This window comes from Eulemur rufifrons, chromosome 19 (assembly GCF_041146395.1).
Source record: "Eulemur rufifrons isolate Redbay chromosome 19, OSU_ERuf_1, whole genome shotgun sequence".
Classification (NCBI taxonomy): Eukaryota; Metazoa; Chordata; class Mammalia; order Primates; family Lemuridae; genus Eulemur; species Eulemur rufifrons.
Window position 1 is genome coordinate 97,109,077 of NC_091001.1, and position 20,452 is coordinate 97,129,528.

The 20,452-nt window shown below is 53.4% G+C and overlaps 1 protein-coding gene across 3 annotated transcripts in view; it reads left to right on the forward strand.

Moving 5' to 3' along the window:
• The first annotated feature begins 9,742 nt into the window (after positions 1-9,742).
• Positions 9,743-20,452, forward strand: part of ADCY3 (adenylate cyclase 3) — an 82,380-nt gene continuing 71,670 nt past the window's right edge. For 2 of the 3 annotated variants that reach the window (XM_069495165.1, XM_069495168.1), the window contains exon 1: positions 9,743-10,433. In XM_069495165.1, the coding sequence (XP_069351266.1) occupies positions 9,759-10,433 (675 nt within the window). In that variant the 5' untranslated portion in view covers positions 9,743-9,758. The remainder of the gene's footprint in view (positions 10,434-20,452) is intronic. The other variant, XM_069495167.1, reaches the window with a different exon arrangement.

A 20,452-nucleotide genomic window follows, 5' to 3' on the forward strand; every position in this document is an offset into this window, starting at 1 on the left:
GCCACACGCCTAAGCCCCAGCCTCCACTCAACTTGGATCCATCTGAAGCCCATCTGTTGCGCCCACCTGCCTGATTCCTGGATCCACTCCCTAAGTGGTTCAGAGCAGGAGTAGGCAGAAACAGAATTGATGATCATCCCAAGACCTCAGGAGTAACATTCAAATCATTGACATCCCCAGGTGGGTCGCTCTCTGGAATCTGGTCCTGACAGCGTTTTAAGCAGGGAGAGGGAAGAAGGCAAGAACTGGGGAGACCGGGACACTGGGAAAGGGACAGGAGAGGGCACCCTACAAGACCAAGGTGGCAGAGAAACCTTGGTTTCCACAAACCTGGGCTTCACTCTGCTCTGACTTGATAAATATAATTGTCAGGGCTTGTACTTGGGCTTTCTTATTTTAAAATATAGGAATGGGGCAACAATTATGTTAATCAAGCCAGCCTGAGCCCTTCCTGGGCAGGCTGCAGGCCGCCCCTGGGCCAGGGTCAGGTGTTGTCCTCTTGCGTGTCTGCTGTCCAGGTCTCCATCCCTCCAGCTGGGCCGCTTTCTCGCCTCCCAGGTTGGAGAAGATGCCTCTGAATTTGAACAGACAAGGCTGTTAAGATAAAAGCCCAGCTTCCCCTCCGCTACCACTAATTCCTCCTGCTTTGCCTTGCCTGTGGCCACCCACTCTGGTCCAGGGGTAACTTGGCCCCATCCAAGCAGAGGAGAAGGTATGAGTCTGTGATTCCTCTAGCAATGACCCCCATGCAGAGCAGGTCACAGTGTCTAAGTTCCAGGCCCTGGCGTCAGATGTGTGCTGTGAACTTGGGCAGTACCCTTTACCAGCTATGGAACCTTGGGCAAGTTATGAACCTAGTGTCAGTTTTTTCATCTGTAAAATGGACATGGAAATTGTATTAATACTTAACTCATATAACTACTGTGAAGATTATGTGAGATAATAAGTAGGTTGGGGCCTAACCAAGGAATAGCCTGATGTTAAAGACTCTGGAATCTAATCTGAAGGCCGTAGGAAAACTAGAAACATTTTTGAGGACGTAAAATAGCCTGAACTATGTTTCTGGGAGACAATTCCAATGGCAGCCAAAAGGGGGTTTGGAGAAGAATCCTGTGACCCTCAGGCATCCATTCAGCCGCTGGCTCCAGGTGGCCTCCTGTTCCCGACCAGCCTTCGTGGAACGTGGAATGTGGAACGATGGATCTATCCTGTTAATGCAGATTAGGGTAACCTGGAAAGGGGCGGGGGTGGAGAGGAGCCACAGGTGGGGAGCTCCTTCTACAGCCTCCTCTTTCATTAAAAGATTTCCAGGGTCTCTCTCTTCTCAAAAAAGCACCGTTTCACAGACTTTTAAGGTGCATTCCTGGCCCCAGACTTAACATGTTGAGGCCCATTTATTTTATTTTATTTTTTTGTGTGTGTTGTTTTGATTGTTTTTTTTTTCTTTTTTATTTCAGCATATTATGGGGGTACAAATGTTTAGGTTACGTATATTGTCCTTGCCCCCTCCCCCGAGTCAGAGCTTCAAGCGTGTCCATCCCCCAGACGGTACACACCACACTCATTATGTGTGTATATGCCCATCCCCTCCTCCCCCCTCCCATCTGCCCAACACCCGATGAATGTGATTACTATATGTGCACTTAAGTGTTGATCAGTTAAAACCAATTTGATGGTGAGTACATGTGGTGCTTGTTTCCATTCTTGGGATACTTCAATTAGTAGAATGGGTTCCAGGTCTATCCAGGATAATACAGGAGGTGCTAGATCACCATTGTTTTTTGTGGCTGAATAGAATTCCATAGTATACATATACCACATTTTATTAATCCACTCATGTATTGATGGGAGGCCCATTTATTTTAGCACAGAGATTAGAAACATTTGGGTGTGGTTTTAATGGTATAATTAAGATGGGTCCCTACTGTGATCAGTACTAATCAGTACTACCTGGCTACCAGGAGCTTACAGTAACAGGCAGAATAATGTCCCCCTCCCAAATGTCATCATCCTAATCCCCAAAAACTGTGACTATGTTGCCTTACATGGCAAAAGGGACTTTGCAAATGTGATTAAGTTAAGGACCTTGAGATGGAGAGATTATCCCAGAAAACCCTGGTAGGGGCAATCTAATCACGTGGGTCCTTAAATCGGAAACCGTGGTGAGAGGGAAATCAGATTAGGGAGGAATGGTCAGAGAGATGCCGCATCGCTGGCTGTGAAGATGGAGGAAGGGGCTACGAGTGGAGAAATGCGGGCGGCCTCCAAAAAAGAACACAGCCCTGCCAACACCTTGATTTTAGCCTGTGAGACCCATTTTGGACTTCTGACCTCCAGAACTGTAAGATAATAAATTTGCACTGGTGAGACACTATGTGTGGGGTGATCTGTTATGGCAGCTACAGAAAACTATGTGCCAACTTGATGCCAAGCACAGGGGGATCAGCAGTTAAACAAAACCAACAGGGTCCCTGCTCCAACGGAACTCACATTCTATGGGGGAGAAACCAGACTCACAAACAAGTGACTATATATGATTTCCCACCTTGGAGGGACGCATCCAGCGTGGGAGACGGACAAGGCGACTGTCCCCACAGCGGGTCTGCCCGAGGGGCTGTGGGAACATTAGGTTGTGGGGGGACTGCCCCTCTCTGGGGCAGACGCAGGAGGGGCCTTGCCTGTTTCTGTAATAACGTGGAGCTGGAGCATCTCCAAGGTTTCTGGGAAGCAGAGAGGAGGAACCCTCCAGGAGATCCGCGTTGTCATCAGAAATCACTCTCTGTTTTCTTGCAATCTCATCTTGCATCTTAAAAATGGATATGAACTTGGGCGTTCCACTCCAGAATAAATCCCCAATGGTTTCACAATAAAAATCGTGATTAAAATTATTACCAGCCAAATTACTCAACTTCCCTCCAAGAAAAAAATCACTTCAAGTAAAGTGGGTGCCTAGGAATAACCACCACAGATTCCGTGGTTGTTGTCACTGCCTGGCTCGCCTCAGGGCACGCTGGGGGTACGTGTTCCCTAACTGGTGGAGCCAACAGGTGTGTGTGTATATATATATATGTTTTAATTCAACACAGGTTTATTGAGAGTTTACTGGGCTGGCCCTCCAGGTACAAAGCTGAATGAAGGCCTCACCCCTAGTCCAAAGTCCAGCCAATTGAGTGACAGTCGTGTAAAATTATAATAAACTCCCAGCATGTGTTAAAACCCAGGTGTGAAAAATGGGCAAGTGGATCCTGTCTTAGTTCCCTGTGGCTGTCATAACAAAGTACCAAAAACTGGTGGCTTAAAACAACAGAGATGTGTTCTCTTACAGTTCTGGAGGCCGGAAGTCTGAACTCGGGGTGTCGTTGGCAGAGCCTCACTCTGGAGGCTGGAGGGGAGAACCTGGTGGCCTTAGGGTTCCCTGGCTTCCTTGGCTTCTGGCCACATCCCTCCATTCTCTGCCTGCGTCTTCACATCCCCTCCTCCTCTGTGCCTGTCTTCTCCTTTGTGTGTCTCTTATAAGGACACTTGTCATTGGATTTAGAGGCCACTCAGGTAACCCAGGTTGATCTCATCTCAAAATTCTTAACCATAACTGCAAAGACCCATTTTCCACATGAGGTCACACTCACAGGTCCCAGGGATTTAGATGTGGACATATCTTTTTGGGGCCACCATTCAACCCCCTACAGAGCTCTAAGTAAAATAATGACTAACGTTGGTTGAAGACAGCTTCAAAGGGAAGGTGACATTCCTTTTACCCAGGACAGAGACCGTGGGGGGTGGGGCCTTCATCTCTCGGTCTGGGCCTTTTCTAGCCGACTCTTGTTCTGAAGATCTTCTGTGCTCTCCCTTATCCCCAGCGGCCCGGGAGAGGCTTGCTAGCATGCATCTCTATGGTGTCTCTCCCGGAGGGGCCCCGGCTGCGGCGCTTTTAGAAACGTGACATTCCCATAGAGGCCTCGGGATTACTCAGCATTCACACGTCGCTTCACACTCCACGGGCACGTGTCTTCCTCTTCCCAAATTTAACCTCTCTGGGCCTCAATTTCCCCATCCAGCCATCAGCAGAACAATGTTTGGAGTCTCGGCTGGCATCAGGGAGCTACGGCTCTCGGGGTGCTCCTGGCTATGAAGTAGGCACTTAGTCTGTGAGATCAAGGGCTCTCTTGGTTACAGAGAAGCAGTAACTAGAAGCTTCCTGAGGACTCCTGATGGAGCCTCTGCCCCTTCCTAGCTGTGGGGTCGGGAGCAAGTTTCCTCATGTCTCTGAGCCCCCACCTCCTCGCCTGTAAAATAGGGACATTAGTAGTACCCACCTCCTAAGTGAGAGGGGAGGGCCCAGCACACAGTGCCCGGAGGGCAGGGACCACTGCACAGGCTGCTGCCGCTGCTGTTATGGGGGAGCTGACTGATGCACGTCAACTGGCATTGTGGTCAGTGGTTCACAGCATCACTCCAAGTTATGGGACAGCCACTCTGTTTCCAAGACTGGCTAGAGGGACCAGAGGACCTGGTCCTTGCTTCTGAAGAGACACTCACACCCAAAATGGGGACAGACCCGGAAACATTTCCAGCCCGCAGAAGTCCAGTGCGTGGATGTCTTCACTGCCCTTCCTCAGCTCCGCTTCCTCTGCTCACCCCAGGGGCCTGGAAATGGTGCCCACGGGCAACCAGCAGGCCCGGAGAGGGTGAGGGAGAGGTGAGGCTGGTGCCCGCCCCAGGGACACACACACACACACTCTCACATATCCACAGTGGCCCAACCAGGGACCCAGAGGTAGAGTCGAGGCGACTCTAACACGGGGGCAGAAGTACCAACAGACAGAGATGGAGAGAGACAAAGGAGTGAGAGCACAGACACACAGGCTGATGCTGTTAGAGGAAACTGAGATGGAATCAAGACAGGGTCCCCGCTGTAGCCATGGAGAGGGCTGCGGGGAGGGCGGCGGGCCCGGCCCGTGGAGGTCGCACTGGAACAGAAGTGGCGACTGCTGCTCAGCAGGCAGCCGTGAGCTGGACACTAACTCCCACTTGCCAACCGTTTTGGTTCCCATTAATACCCTTCCTCCTGACAACAATCCTATTGAGGGGTTTGTGCTATGTCATTAGCACCACAAGGACACTGAGGCTTGGGAGGCTGAGTAATTCGTCCAAAGACCTCGATTAGCATCAAGGCCAATGCACAAGGCTGAGCCCTCCGATTCCCGAGAGCCACCTTTTCCTACTGCACCGCAGGACCAGAACCTCTGAGCCGGCAGAGTTGACGAGGGTCTGGGCCCTGTATGGGACACTTGTGCGTCATGTGCCACATCCTCCCAGCCCACCTTCCTGCTCGCGTCACTGCTGCGGGGACATCCTGGGAGCACCTCACCAGGTATCTGCACCGAGATCTCGTTTCCTGCCCAGGTACCCACAGCTCAGCTTCCCTTGCTCAACCTGGAAGAACTAGGGAGTTGAACCCCCCAACTGGCGCCCCTTAACCAACATGAGAGGGGAGCAGGTGAATAAATATGCCCCTCTTCTTAGCCCTCCAGTGGAGAGTTCTGAGCCCCTGCGTGGCTCCTCAGAGGGTGCCCATGGGATCGAGCCCCCTCAACCACAGCAGTGACCAGCTCTGTCACAAACTCTTGCATTTACCGGCTTTCCCTGCTCTGTTCCCCTGGAATCACTTCCCCAATTAAGCCACCTACACGCAGGCCCTTGTCACAGGCTCTGCTTTCAGACCTCATGCAGGTTCTCCTGGTGCCCGGCACCAGGGGAACTAATGCTCTCTCGTCCCACTTCTCTTCCCCCCAGGACACCGGAGTGCTGCTCTGATCTATTGTTTGCTGGATTCAGGAGCCACCACATTCCCTGGGGGGCCAAACCACGCTTGTTTATCCAGTAACAATTAATTCTCAGCAATCATCTCTAGTCTTGAACCATACAAACAAAAAGGTGCCTTCAGCAAGGAGGTATCCTACCCAAGCAGATCCTGGGATAGGGTGGGGGGTCAGGACACCCTCCAAGCTTCTCCCCAAGCCCGTGATTCTGTCTTCCTTTTAGGCAAGTCACCCGTGCAGCCATGCAGGGTCCTGGGTTGCGTGTGTGCATGCTTCTGTGTATGTGTGTATGGTGTTCAAGATAGATTCACTGTATCACTGGATTACAAAAGCAAAGCGTGCCGGTTGTCCACGTTACAACAATGCAAAACTTATAGCTTGGAAACTGAAAGCAGCGCCCCCATGATACCACCCTTTTCACTTGAGGGTGGCTATTTTTAATTGCCCTTGGACCAGGACATTTTCAGCATCAGGGAACAAGGCCAGTTGGTCCCCTCAGGGTCAGCCAGTGCCCTTATAAAGTACCATTTCTTCTTAGGGAGATCATCTATTCATTCGGTGACCAGGTTTTGAGTGTCTACAAGGTGCCAGGTACTGGGGAAGCTCCGGTGAAGGAAACAGAGGAGGCCCTTGTGGCATTTCTCCTGATCTCCTTTGTGGGCAGGACTTCAAGCAGATGCTCCTGGCTCCCAGGGAGGCCCAGCAAGGGGCTGCCACTGTCCTGCTGTGTTTCCTACATGCACAGGGAAGGGCCACACTCGTAACTCAGAGTGTGGAGCAGGGATGGGGCCGTGCTGTGGGCTTTCCTGCTGCTGAGCCTTTGCAGGAGGCTCCAGCCACCTGGAAGGTGCCCCTTTTAGGCCCAATCAGATCCTTCCCTTCGGTCATCAAAGGCCCTGTCTGGGGTCACCTCAGCCAGAAGTTGCCTCTGACTGGAACCTGTGTTCACCTGAAGGTCTGCCTCCTTGGTGGACGTGGCGCCTGGCAGAGCTGGCAGCATCCTGAGGGCACGGGCTGGACGGCTACTCTGGTTTTTCCCGATGGCTGGCCTGGCTTTCAGCACAAACCTGCTGGGCAGGTGCCCACGGCAGGGAGAGGAAGATTGTGGAGGGGGGGGCGGGCAGTGAGGCTGGCAGGCGCGGGCAAGAGAGCCAGGAGATGGGAGTTTTTACCAGGGCGTCTCTGTGTGGAACCCTCCCCCTTCACAGGATGGGTGGAGAGGAGGCTGGGGCACGGGTGGAGCCGGAAGGCTCAGCAGGGAGCCCTCGGGGCCCTCAGCAGAGCCTTGCAGAGCAGTGCATTCCCCACTGACAACCATGGGACTAGCATGTGGCAGGAAACGGGGGGACACAAAGAGGGTGCAACTGGTGTTCCTTGTGCCAAAGTAGCCCAAGCACGCTATTTATCAGCCTTTTTTCTTTTATTAACACATGTCCCTTTGTTAAACATCAAAATCATGCCCTTCTTTAACATCCTGTGAGAATTCAAAACAAATTTTTAGACCTCAAATTAAAACATTACCTTAATGTTTTAAAACTTAAAAGAGTGCTGCTTTACTCAAATTACTCTCCTCCTACATCTGATGTTAGTCCCCTGCCTTTGGAATCAAAGCTCTGAGGAATTTGGGCTGAGATTCTCAGCTTTCCAGACTTAGTGTGAGAGACTGATAGAAACAGCTGTGACAGGATCAATTCTCTGATGGATCCACTCCCCGAGAGATGTGAGTGGATGCCTGAGGTTCTAGAAAGGGCACCCACGGATGACCCTCAGGGACGTGAGGATGCAGCTCCGTCTGGGGCCTGGATGACTGAGCTTCTCTCTCTTCTGCCTGGTTCTTCAGCTCTCCCTGGGAAGCCGACCCCTGATACTGTCGCTGTCCTTAGCACCCCCACCCCTCAACACACGCTTTTGCTCCAAAACAACCTATCTCCCTCCTCTTTCTTCATCTAAATTCCTAAAGCTTGTAGTTGATCTTAGCAAGGTGTTCTTTCAAATTGAAGGAGAACAAGTCATACTATGGTGTAAGAGACTGATAGGCTTAAGCATTCAAAGGAGCATTTGCGCTTTTAAGGGAGAGTGTGTGAATTCAAACACATCTCAAACAGGTGGAACGTGCACGTGAAATCTCTTTGAAGCAGGGTTTCTCCTAGTTCCACCTGTGCTTGGTGCCCACGGGGCCACTACCCTCTTCCTGCAAGAACAGGGCTCAGCTGCGGGCCCCCTCTGCAGAAAGCTCAGGCCTGGCGCTCAGGCGTTGGGCTTCCAGGGTGGGTGGGGACACAGGCCCGGCGGCAGAGCGGTCCCCAAGCCTCAGCCGCAGCCTCTCTGGGCCGGAAGGAAGCCTCGGCAGAGGAGGCGGCGGCGGGGTGCCCCCGAGCGCGCCTCACCTGCGGGAGGGCACGCTCCGGGCTTTTATCCTTCAAGCCGGGGCCTGCCCGGGGAAAGGCATGGATTCACCTCATCCTTCCTGCCTGCCGCCCACCCCGGCGCTTCCACGCAGCCGTCGCCGCCCGGTGCTGGAACGTGGGGCCGCCGAGGGCCTTGGCTACCCTCGCCCGCGCCGGCCCGGGTTTGGAGCCGGACGCCTCCCCCGCCGCGCTACTCCGAGACGCGCTCGCCGAGAGGGCGGCGACTGCGGCGAGGGAGGGGCCGCCGCCCCCGCCCGCCTCCCGGGGCCTGGAGCGCGCGTGGCCCCGGAGCCGCCGGCGCCGCGCGGGACTCACTGTGCAGCGCGCCGCGCCCGGACTCGGCTGGCTCCGCTCCGCGCGGGCGGCGAGAGGATGCTGGCGGGCTTCCCCGGCTTCGGCCCGCGCCCCCGCCGGCCAGGGCCCCGAGCGCGCCCCTAGCCGCCGCCGCCGCCGCCGCCGCCGCGACCACTGCGGGCGCCGGAGGGAGGGGTCCGGCCGCGCCGCGCTCGCCGCCGCCCCGGCCCCCGAGCCGCAGCTCCAGGGGCGGGTGCGTTTGGCCGACGCCCCCGAATTTTCCAGTCCCCGTCGCCGCCGCCTCTTTCCTCCTGTGGCCGGGCGCGGGTGGATGCTGAGGGGCAGCCCTGCGCCTCTCGCGGCCGGATCCCGGGCTTGACGGCGGGGGAGTCGCGCTCCGGGCGGGGGCCGGGGGCCCAGGCGCTGGCGGGGCGGCGCGGCTCCGCCGGGAGCAGCCCCCGGGCGCGCTGAGCCCTCCCGCCCCGGCCCGCCACACGCGGGGGCCGGCCGGAGCACGCGGCTCCCGAGTTCCCGCACAGGTAAACGCAGGGGCAGGGCCGGGCTTCCGGAGGGAAGACAGCGCCCGGGGGTTGGGAAGGGGCCCGAGCGCGGAGCCAAGTCTCCAGGGGCTTGTGGAAAAAGGAAGTAAACAGAAGGAAGATTCAGGAATCCCCAGGATGGCCCTGGTTTCTTTCTGGCATGTTTCATTTCCAGCTTCTAAGGATTGGGCCTGGAGGGAATTTAGGTGAGGAAGTCAGGGATGAAGTCGGGAAGGAGAGATGACAGAGAGACCGGGTGCCAGGGATGGAGAGGTGGCTAGGCCCCTGGACAACCCAGGGACAGGAAATTAAGTGCCTGGAGAGGACAGGACTAAGTATGTGTGCGGTGGGTAGTGGCGTGAGCGAGAGGGTGGCAGGGAAGGCTCTGGTTTTGGAGGCTGTTCCAGCAGGGAGTCTCTTATGAGAAGTAGGGTGGGTCAGACGGAAACCACAGGGTAGGAAGGAAGAGGTGCTTCTACTTAGCAATGTCCTTTTAAGTTCTAGATTATCAGTGCTACCTGTTCCCTGGAAACCCACTCTGCGTTCCTGCTGGAGGTGGCCGCCCCTCAGTGCCGGCTAAGAAGAGGCCCTCAGCCCTCCCCAGGTGTGGGAGAGCCCTGGTAGGCGACCCATTCAGGAGTCCTTCCTCCGTCCCCACTCCGCTTCTCCAGGGCCAGTAGAAGCAGACACCAGCCAGGATGCCGCGGAACCAGGGCTTCTCTGAGCCCGAGTACTCGGCCGAGTACTCAGCCGAGTACTCTGTCAGCCTGCCCTCTGACCCTGACCGTGGAGTGGGCCGGACCCACGAAATCTCTGTCCGGAACTCAGGGTCCTGCCTGTGCCTGCCTCGCTTCATGCGGCTGACCTTCGTGCCCGAGTCCTTGGAGAACCTCTACCAGACCTACTTCAAAAGGCAGCGCCATGAGACCCTGCTGGTGCTGGTGGTCTTCGCAGCCCTCTTTGACTGCTATGTGGTGGTCATGTGCACTGTGGTCTTCTCCAGCGACAAGCTGGCTCCCCTGGCCGTGGCCGGCATTGGGCTGGTGTTGGACATCATCCTCTTCCTGCTCTGCAAAAAGGGGCTGCTCCCCGACAGGCTCACCCGGAAAGTGGTGCCCTACCTGCTGTGGCTGCTGCTGACAGCCCAGATCTTCTCCTACCTGGGCCTGAACTTCACTATTGCCCACGCGGCCAGCGACACGGTGGGCTGGCAGGCTTTCTTTGTCTTCTCCTTCTTCATCACGCTGCCCCTCAGCCTCAGCCACATCGTGGCCATCTCTGTGGTCTCCTGTGCTGTGCACACGCTCGTCTTGGGGGTCACTGTGGCCCAGCAGCAGCAGGACCGGCTGAAGGGGATGCAGCTGCTCAGGGAGGTGAGTCCTGCCTTCCTTCCCCTCCGTCAGCCATCACCCCAGGTGGGGCCTCTTTGGGGTGGGGAAGGATTGTCGTCTTTGCCCTTGAGTCTGAACGTGTTGGGGCCTCTGGGGCTGTCAGCTCCTGTGCACCTCCCCGCCATAGCCCAGGGTTTGCCTTTGCTTGGCCCTAGAGAACGGGGCTGTCAGGACATGGGGCCTCAGAGCCACTCTTCACCTGAGCCCAGCCTGAGTGGGCGACAGGACGGCCCCCAGGGCTGGGCTTGAGGCAGCACTATCCTGCTCATCCCATCAGGGACCAGGAGGGCCTGTTGTGGGGAAGAGGGCTCCCTTGGATTCCCATCTCTGGCCTGACCTTGACCAGCGTGGACTCAGTGCTCCGCTGTCAAATGGGGATAAGGTCGGCCCCGCCTGCGTGACGTGATGGTTGTCCAGATTGTGGGGAATGTGGGGGGAGCGCATGAGGAGAGGGAAGCTGCGATTGTCGTCTGTCCTGCTTCTGCTGCCCGGCTCAGGGTGCCCAAGCGGTTAGGTGATGTGGGGAGTAGTGGTCTCCCCACTGAAGGTGTGGTTTGGGGGCACAAACGGGACGATCATGGAGGACATGTTTTACTGGAAGGGGTGGAATTTTGGCCCCAGCTTAACTAATAGTATTGCGTTCCCACTGAGTGCGGAGTCCCCTGCCAGGCTCCGAGGGGCTGCAGAGACCCGGACCTGAGGGACAGTAGGCAGTGCGTGTCCCTGGAGAGCCAGGAAACCAGTCACCAGAGAACAAGGTGGAGATGTTTGCATCTGACTTTGGCGCCCAGCCTGATGGTTGAGAAAGGCTTCCCCATTTCCCGCCCCTGGGTTTCTCTGGTGGGTACAGGGCCCTGCTCCTGCTCCTGCTCCAGCCCTGTTCTGTGGAGGGTGGGGCTGGGATGGAGTCGACTCTGAAGCAGTGGCCTGCTAGGTGCTGGGAGAGGCGAGCCTGGAATTCGTGCTGAGCTGAGCCTCGGCAGTCCTGGGGGTCAGTGACGGGGCCTGGGCGACTGGCCGCTGTGCGCGGTGTCAAGTGAACAGACGTAATAGTTCACTCCTTTGCTACTTTATCCACTCGTGCCCCAGCCTTCTGATTTGTTCTAGAAGTGGTCAGAGGATGTTAGCATAGGCAGGAAGGAGACGCGGAGAGGGGCAATAACTAGCTCATGGCCACACATCTCATCCGTGGCAGAAACAAGACTGGTGCCTGGGTGTGCCGACCCCAGCCCAGGGCTCCTGCCCGGTGGAGCATCGTGTGTGTGTTCCGTGGGGTGTTTGTTCTGTTAGACCGAGAGCTGCCTGAGAACAGGACCTTTGCCTTCCACCCCACCTCCTGGGGACAGTGACTGTCAAATCTCAGTAGGAGGCACAGCTTGGAGGGAGCTCTGCGTCTCTAAGTGGAGATACCAGTCATTTCCATTCAGGCCTGTATTAGCTGGTCTCCAGTTCCTTTAAAGTTTAGCTCTGAGGAGCTTTGGGGAGACCCTTCTGCCTGTGTTGCTCTGAGCCCCATCTCCCCAGGAACTTATTTTGAAGCTCCTGGAGCTTCCAGGGACAATGGCTGCAGGGCCATGATCCAGACAAGGCCGCTGGGCTGAGCCGGGCCCTGGGTGCCTGACCATGTCACTACTTGGAAATCACTTCTGAGCCCATGATTGCTGGTCTCCTTTGGGCACTGCTGAGAAACAGAACTCCTAAAACTTAACAAACAACAACAAAAAAAAAGAAAAGTAAATCACGAATAAAAATATTAGCATCCCAGGGGATCCCAACCTTGACATGGAGTAGAAGGGGAGGGCAAGGGAGCTCTCAAGGTCTAGTTGGGAGCCTGAGATAGAAGGCAAGAGGCTCCAGCTTACAGTGGGCTGTGTTCCAGAAGCTTCTGAGTCACTTGTTTGGGACTAATGTGACTTTTGAAAAGGTGCCTGTGTTCCCAGGCCTACGCACCGAAGTCTTCCTTAACTCACAGCATCCCTGTATTCAGTCTCTGAACACTGGAAACCAAGCCGAGGGCACCTGCGTTGCTGTGGGGAGGGACATCTGGGACGCCTGTCTCCCCTGAGCCCAGAAGTGAAGCGTCATTCACCTGCCCCGCTGCTCCTCTGGGCCTGGGTTGCCTCCTGGGGTGGGGGCCCGAGGAAGGGGTGTGAGAACTAGGTGGCCAGGCCCTTTCCCTTCAGGGTGGCTCCCAGAACTTTCTCCAGGCTCCTTCACTGGCACCGCCTTTTGTACCGTTTCCCTGCACACGTGTCTCCATTTCTCTTCCTCGTCTCCATCACCTGTTGACTCTGGCTGGGGACTCCCTCTTGGGTCAGTGGGGGATGAACTGAGCTACCCAGCTAGAAGCAGACACCTGCATTCCTGGGGGCTTATGAGTTTTGTGGTTTTGTTGCTGCTGTCGCTCGCAGCATGGAAGAAGCATTTCCAATGTCAAAAGTCTTCCTCTGCAGCCCTCATACCCCAAACCCATATGGACTCCATGGGGAAGGACAGAAGGTACACACGGGCTCTCAGCAGCCTGAGGTGCCAGAGGCCAGCCAGAGGACCTGTCCTGGGCTCCTCTCAGGAGGCCAACAGGTGGGGCTCCCACAGGATAAGCTGGTGGCCAGGCATTGTGGGATTGGGGTGGGGCTGGGGGGTGTCTGGTTAGTTAGTGAGTGAATATTACTGGTCAAAGAGTGTGGGCCTTGCAGCCTGCAGTGTCTGGGGGTAAGGAGGGTCACACCATTGGACAGTCAGGCTGTTGGGGAGGGCGGATGGATCCGGAGCAGCTGTGGCTGGCAGGGTTTGCCTGGGTCCTGCCCTTGAGTGCCCAAACTGCCCCTGGGATGAGTTGAGCAGGCAGGAGAGGCCAGAGCAGGACTAGGACCAGGACCAGCAGCTGAGTGGTGGGGGTGGCGGAGCAGGGACCTGAAATCTCGGCCAACATTGCTGGGAGCATTTCTTTGGCTGGGAGCTGCTTCAGAGACCCTCACACACCCAGTGTACACCTGTCAGCTTCTGACAGCATCGTGAAAGGGATGGGTCTGTGACCAAGTAGGGGATAGGAACCCCTGCCAAATATTTTGTAGCCTCATTTCATAGCAGAAAAGCCATTGGGGAGCAAAATCCTTCCGTGGAATGAATAGCCTGTGAAGACCTTTATTCACAAAGTAAAACACGACGAAGCTGTGCCCTTCCTTCCACACCTACAGATTACACAGCAAGTCATTTAGCCAGGGAGGGAACGTTTGCTCCTAGGGTTGGAGGGCGCTGTAGCAGGGAGGGTGGTAGGGAGGGAGGCTTCCAGAGCCCCCTGCCTGCAGGCTGCAGTTAAATGTTGCATGCACATTGTCCCATTTAGTCCTGGGTGTTGCTGGCGCCATTTCGCAGATGAGGAAACTGAGGCTCAGTGAGGTTGAAAGGAGGTAGGGGGCTGGATAACTGGGGAAGGGTCATGGGTGAGTGGGAAGGGGGGATGAGGGCTTCTCTGAAAGCCTGTCTTTCTCTGGAACTCAGTTATCTGGGCCTCCTTCCTGTTTCTCGGGTTGCCCCCAAATGTCTTTGCTAAGCAACTTGGAAGAACAGTGCCAAGAGACAGAAGGCCCTAAAATATAGTAGAAAGTACCTCCCCCACCCCTGGAATTGGATGCAAAGAGGGGAGAGGCCCATGACAGAATGTTCCTTGTGTGTATGTGGCCAGGAGTGAGTGCGAGACACAGGGGCATGAGCTGGAACTGGAGCTGTGGTGGGGGCGGGGCAGGAAGCAGCCAGGTGGGAGAGGTGCAGGACACGATAGGGAGGAGGCAGACTCAGCCCGGTTCCTGGCCCTTTGTCCCAGGACTGGAGAGAGGTGGTCGCCCCTCCACGAAGAGTATGTAGACGGGCATCAGTGGAGGAAGTAGGATGTGAGGAAAGGCATGGCAGGGGACCTTGGGGGCCATCGGATCCATCTGCGTGTGACGGAGAATGGTCAGTTATTGAACATGTAAACAACTTTTTAGAAAATCACCTCCACCATCCCTTCCCCAGTGGCAGTTTTCTGTGGATGCTTGTGATCCTTATGTCTATGTAAACAGCTTTTCCAGCTTGTCATCCTCGGGCGTATACAATTTAGGCCCCACCTTTCACCCACATTATTTCACTGACATTTTGCTGTGGACATCGGAGTCCTTGTGTTTATTATTTTAAATCAGCACTTTATAGTCAGCGGGTTTTTGTAGAGCAGAAACTGAAGTCCAAGCTGGGCCGGTGGAGAGTGACTGGGTAGTTTTGTATGTGCACGCAGGTGTACACGCGCGCGCACACACACACACACACACACACACCTGGGCTTGGTGTGCCCAGCCGTCATGGTAAACCCTCCATGAGATGGAGTGGCTGGGACTCCAAGGTTATTCCTGCCTAGAAGCTTCTTAAACAGCTCATCCGAGTAGGGTGGTCCAACTCCAGTAAACATTCAGACCTCACCACCAGCAGCTGTCCCCCACCAAATTACACATTCTTGATGATAGACTTCCATGGGTTTGTGCCCCCACCCGCACTTCAGACTCAGAGACACCCCCATGTGCAGGTCAAGGCTGGAGAGCAGGGCCGGCGACAAGGTGGCTACACTCACTGCGCTCTTGCTGTGTTCCAGTTAAGTGTCTCCCAGCAAGAGGCAGATGATATTTCCATCTTACAGATGGGGACCGAAATGACTTATCCAGGCCACACAACTAGTAAGTGGCAGGACTCAAACCCAGGCAGTGGGGTCCCAGAGCTCCTCCTTTTCTGCATTGACAAAAGAGCCCCTGAGATACAATTTTAGCAGGGTTGGGTTTTTGGTTTCTCAACCCACAGGCATTAGAAGAACAACTCGGGGATGAGGAGTGTTGCTAAGGGTGCCATCAAGGAGCACAGCTGTGTGCAGTGTTGAGCGTTGCCACCAACGGCCCTCATCACCCTCCGTGGCTGCAGGAGGTGTCACTGCATTATAGGACAGCGTAGTAACTTCTGTCCCTAATGGTGATCCACTCATCAAGAAAATATTAAATTAATTTTATATATAAAGTGGGATGTGGTGGTACATTCTAAAAACATTTTCCTCAGAAGTGGAAAACACAAGCTTGAACAAATACGGATTATACTTTGGCTCCTGAGGAAATTGAGCAACGTGACTGGTTCGTTTCTCGATGGCCTTACTGGATGCATACCCACTCGTTTACCACGTGTTTCAGTTATCCATTGCTATATCACGAACAGTCCCAAACTTAAGGGCTTAAAAGAATAAGTTTATTATTTCTAATGATTCTGTGGGTTGGCTCTACTCTGCCGGGTTTGTTTTTCTGCTTCATGTGGCACTGGCTGTGGTCACTCACTCGGCTGCCCGGACTGTTTTGTTCGGCCAGCAGCAGTCAGCTGAGGGCCATGCTGGCAGGTTCCAAGGAGGCTTTACTCACGTGTCTGAAGGCTGGGAGCTCCTGCACATGGCTAGCTTGGGCTTCCTCACAGCATGGGGTCTCAGAGAAAGTGGAAGGTGCCAGAAGTTTTTTTTTTTTTTTTTGAGACAGAGTCTCACTTTGTTGCCCGGGCTAGAGTGAGTGCCGTGGCATCAGCCTAGCTCACAGCAACCTCAAACTCCTGGGTTCAAGCGATCCTACTGCCTCAGCCTCCCGAGTAGCTGGGACTACAGGCACGCGCCACCATGCCCGGCTAATTTTTTCTATATATATATTTTAGTTGTCCATATAATTTCTTTCTATTTTTAGTAGAGACGGGGTCTCGCTCTTGCTCAGGCTGGTCTCGAACTCCTGACCTTGAGCGATCCACCCGCCTCGGCCTCCCAGAGTGCTAGGATTACAGGCGTGAGCCACCGCGCCCGGCCCAGAAGTTTTAAAGGCTAGGTTCGTGACTGTAGGTTAAAGCAAGTCACAAGGCTCACTCAGATGCAAGAGGAAATTGCCTCTGCCCTTTGGTGTGTGAGGGACACGTGCGTGTGAGGAGGGAATGAACGGCTGGTGGCTGTCTTCTGAGGCTGTCTACCACACCAGGAGTCACGGGGTTGGGGTGGGGTGCTGGGGAGAAGGCACCGAATAAAACCGTGAGTCTGGGTGGGGTTCAGAATGCTCTGTGAACACAGAATGCTTCAAAAATTAGAAATGCGGTCCAGAGCCAGGCGTGTGTAACTCCGTCAAGGTATTGATTCTCTGTGGGATTCAATACATCATTTTAAGGATTTTTGGAAAGCTTCAGAAACTTCACTGCACAGAAAAGGTGATGACGGCTCAGAGTTTATCTGCACGGGCTTTGCCTTGCCTTATGTGTGCAGTAGGAATTAGTTTTCTTTCCTTCTCAAACATGCAATAGCCCGTGTGTCCAGGACACTGGGCCAGGTTATAGGGCAGGCAGCTTGATCACGACCCCGGCACCCGTCCTATCCCTTTGTCTGCACATACCAGCTGGGCAGGCAGCCTGGCTGTGATGTTTGTATTCCTTCCCCAGGAGGTGGGGATTTGCACGTGCACAAACTTCAGAAACATGTGAGTGTGTTTCCCTTGGCAGGTTGTCATTTACCTCAAGGACGATTAAGACCAATAGTAGGATTACTTTACAGCCCCCTGCAGTGCTGTGGTTGTGGCAGTCACTCTATGAATGTTTGTTGAATATATTCATTCCAGCTTTGCTTTTACCTTTATTTCCTTCCTCATCGCCTCTTATTGAGAGTTTGATAGATTTTTGGCTAGATAGAGAAGACCAAGGGAAATGTTCTGGTGTTAATCCAAGTGATTTGAGAATAGTTTTTTAGAGCATGATTTATATAACTGTTCAAGGGTGCTAATGAGTACTCCTTTGCCACTTCTTAATAAAGATCCTTTTCTGGTCCAGGTAAAAAGCAGGAATAGAGGAGAGATTGTAGGAGCCCAGAAAATGAGTCATTGATATCCCATTGCCCTAGTTCTAATCTCATCCTTGGGCAAAAATGATTTGCATAAAATCCTACAGAAGAGTGGCTGGGCCGAGTTAGAGCTTTCCAAGTCCCATCTTCCCTGGTGGCTCCTCCAGTCTCGGGAGCAACCTTATTTCTTCTGTCACTTAGCAAACATCTTCCAGGGCTGCGGGCATTGTTCCAGGCAGGGTATACCAGGAATGAATAAAACTCGGCCCCTGCTCTCAGGGAGCTCACAGGCTGTGCCAAAGTCCTGTTAGAGAGAGCGAGTCTGCCTAGGGAAACTGAGGCTGGCTTCTGAAGAGCTGGCCATTGAGTTGGGTCTTGAGGGATGAGCAGGAGTTTGCCAGGTGGGGCAGTGGGAACAGGGCTTTCCAGTCAGAGTCATAGAGGTTTTCCCTTGTTTGGGGCTGGTGAGAATGACCGTGGAGCAGGGACACAAATGGGTGGCAGGAGCCGGAGAGATGGGTGCAGAGAAGCCAGAGAATAGGAAGGCTAAGAAATTGGGGCTTTATTCTTACTACGATTGGGTTCCATGGGAGGAATTGAAGCAGGGGACAGGTAGGGTCTCACTTGTGTTTATTAGGAGGATCATTCTGGTGGACTTGAGTGAAGCCAAGACCCATTAGGAGGCTATTGAAGTCATCCAGGCATGATGCTGTGAGGGCCACCCCGCAAGACAGAAATGATGGGTGGGGATGAGTTTGGTTTGAGGTGCCTATGGGACATCCAAGTGGAACTCTCAGATTATTCAGTGGATAATTATTGAACACCTTCTGTATACCAGGCCCTGTGTTCAAGATCTGGAGCTTACAACAATATGATTTATGATAAACACATGTTTTTGTAAGCCTGACGCTGTCGACCTTGCAGTAACCAGTATGATAACAAATGTGATTTATGATAATGCCTGTTTTTACTCTGGAGGGGGTTCTGGAGTCTGAGCAGCTAAGGTCAGTCATGCAGGCACTACATGCCTGTATGACTGACACTCAGTAAAACCTGGACATCAAGACTTTGGTGAGCTACCATGGTTGGCACCACTTTGCATATATTGTCACATATCATTCCTGGGAAAATTAAACACAATCTTGTGTGACTCCACTGGGAGGAGACATGTAGAAAATTGTGCTGGTTTCACCTGAACTTCTCCTCATATGCCTTTTCTTTTTGCTTATTCTAATTTGTATCCTTTTGATGTAATAAACTGTAAACATAAGTACAACAACAACAACAAAAAGATCTGGAGCTTAGAAGAAAGGTCTAGAGTTACAGGTTTTTGAATCATCAGCATTTGAGTGGTACCTACAGCTGTAGGGAGGATGAGGGGTTACCCAGGGAGAGTGTCTGGAATCCAAGGGGGAAGAGGTAGGACCCCACCCATAACCTGTCCCTGTCTTTGCTTCCTGCCTAGGTCCCTGCTTGTCCCAGGTAGCTTGTAGTGGGTAGATGGACCATGTGGGAACGGGAGGCAGCCCGTCTGTTGGTATTTTGCACTGTTGATTCCCTTGCACTGGGGAGACTTAAGACAAGCCAAGGCAAGGTGGGGCCTTGGTGCCAGGTGAGGGACTGCTCACTGTCCTATCTGGCAAACAAGGGCACAGAGTGTCTCTGTGTTACCTGTGGGGGAGGGGTGGATAATGTATGTAGGGGTGACTTACGGACTACACAGCGCCATGCAAATGCTAATTATTTCTTTATTATTAATGCATTTAATCTTGGCAGACCATCTCTGATCTTTGAACTATGAATGAATCAGACCAAGTTTATTCCTTTTGTTCATATCTTTTCTATGTCATCAACTGGCTCTTTTCTCCTTGGTATGAAAGGATTATTGCTAAGAATGTTTTAAATTATAAAATGCTGTATAATATTGCAGAATGTTGTACTATTCCTTTTCTGTAAGGCATTTGGCTACTCTTAATTTACCAATTTTATGTATTTATCATTTACATTTTATTGTTATTTATCTGTTATATCCACAAGCCCATTATCTCACTCCTTTTCTCCTGCTGTTCATTTTCTATCTAATGCTTCTTCCTGCCTCTGTTCATGTTTTCAGCTGTTTCTTCCAGCAAAATTCCTCTTTGTGGTTCCTAAGGAATTCCCTTTGATTAGAAATGAATCTGTTCCTTTCCTTTTCTCCTTCCTTTCCCAAGAACACTTTCCTTCTTGTAAACAGAGGAGTGAGTGACGTGTTTCAGAAGAAATCTGCCCCTCTCATTAGCTCCATTCAAAAGCCCCACATGAGCAGCTGGATGTGGACTTTCCCAAGATTTCCATGGCTGTGGTTGCTGTTCACACGCCTCTTCAAGGTTGGTCTCCATGAAACGTCGTTGGTGTCAGCTGAGTCGGATCTCGTATCACAAGGCCACAGCAGCCGCCTGTCCAGCTCTGGGTGGGCTCCCAGCTGCCCTTGAGGGCTGAGCTTTTTGCCCAGGGGGACAGGCCCTGAGTAATTTGTCCCCATGGGCCTGATTCTTTAAGATTAACTGATAAGCTTGGGGCCTGGTCACCAGCCTGATCATGGTAGCTGGATGGGGGAGGTAAGGTCATGTCTGTCATGTGGCACAAATTTGCTGCCAATTCCTAAGAAACCAAATCCGTCATTTCCTGAAGGGGAATCTGAGCAAAAGGGCATTTTGTGGTGCTGAGAGTGGTTTGTCACCGCAGGCAAGGCTGGAGCCGGCTGTGCTTCCCAGGGGCTCGTTTCCTGGTGCGGATGACTGTCGACAGCCAGAGGACAGCAGAGGCGCGGCCCACAGCCCCACTCTGCGCTCTCTGCAGGACTCCTGCACGTGCTCACAGTTTGTCTCCCACTGGGGCAGTACTGAGCACTCTGAGAACACCTTAGTCTGCCTCGCATTTGGGGTTGTAGTTAATACTATATTGCCCAACTCCGGGGACAAATCTGGGACATAGCCTCTTTATTTCAGTAAAGGGCCTAACATAGGGTGATTAATTTAGGTAGCATTTCCTGTCCCTTGCATGTGTCTTATCTCAGACCCAGCTGGCCTCTACATTTGGGAACTGGTAAAGGGACCTTGTGAGACTCAGCCGAGCCTGACCCCCGGGTGGGCCTTCTGCTTTG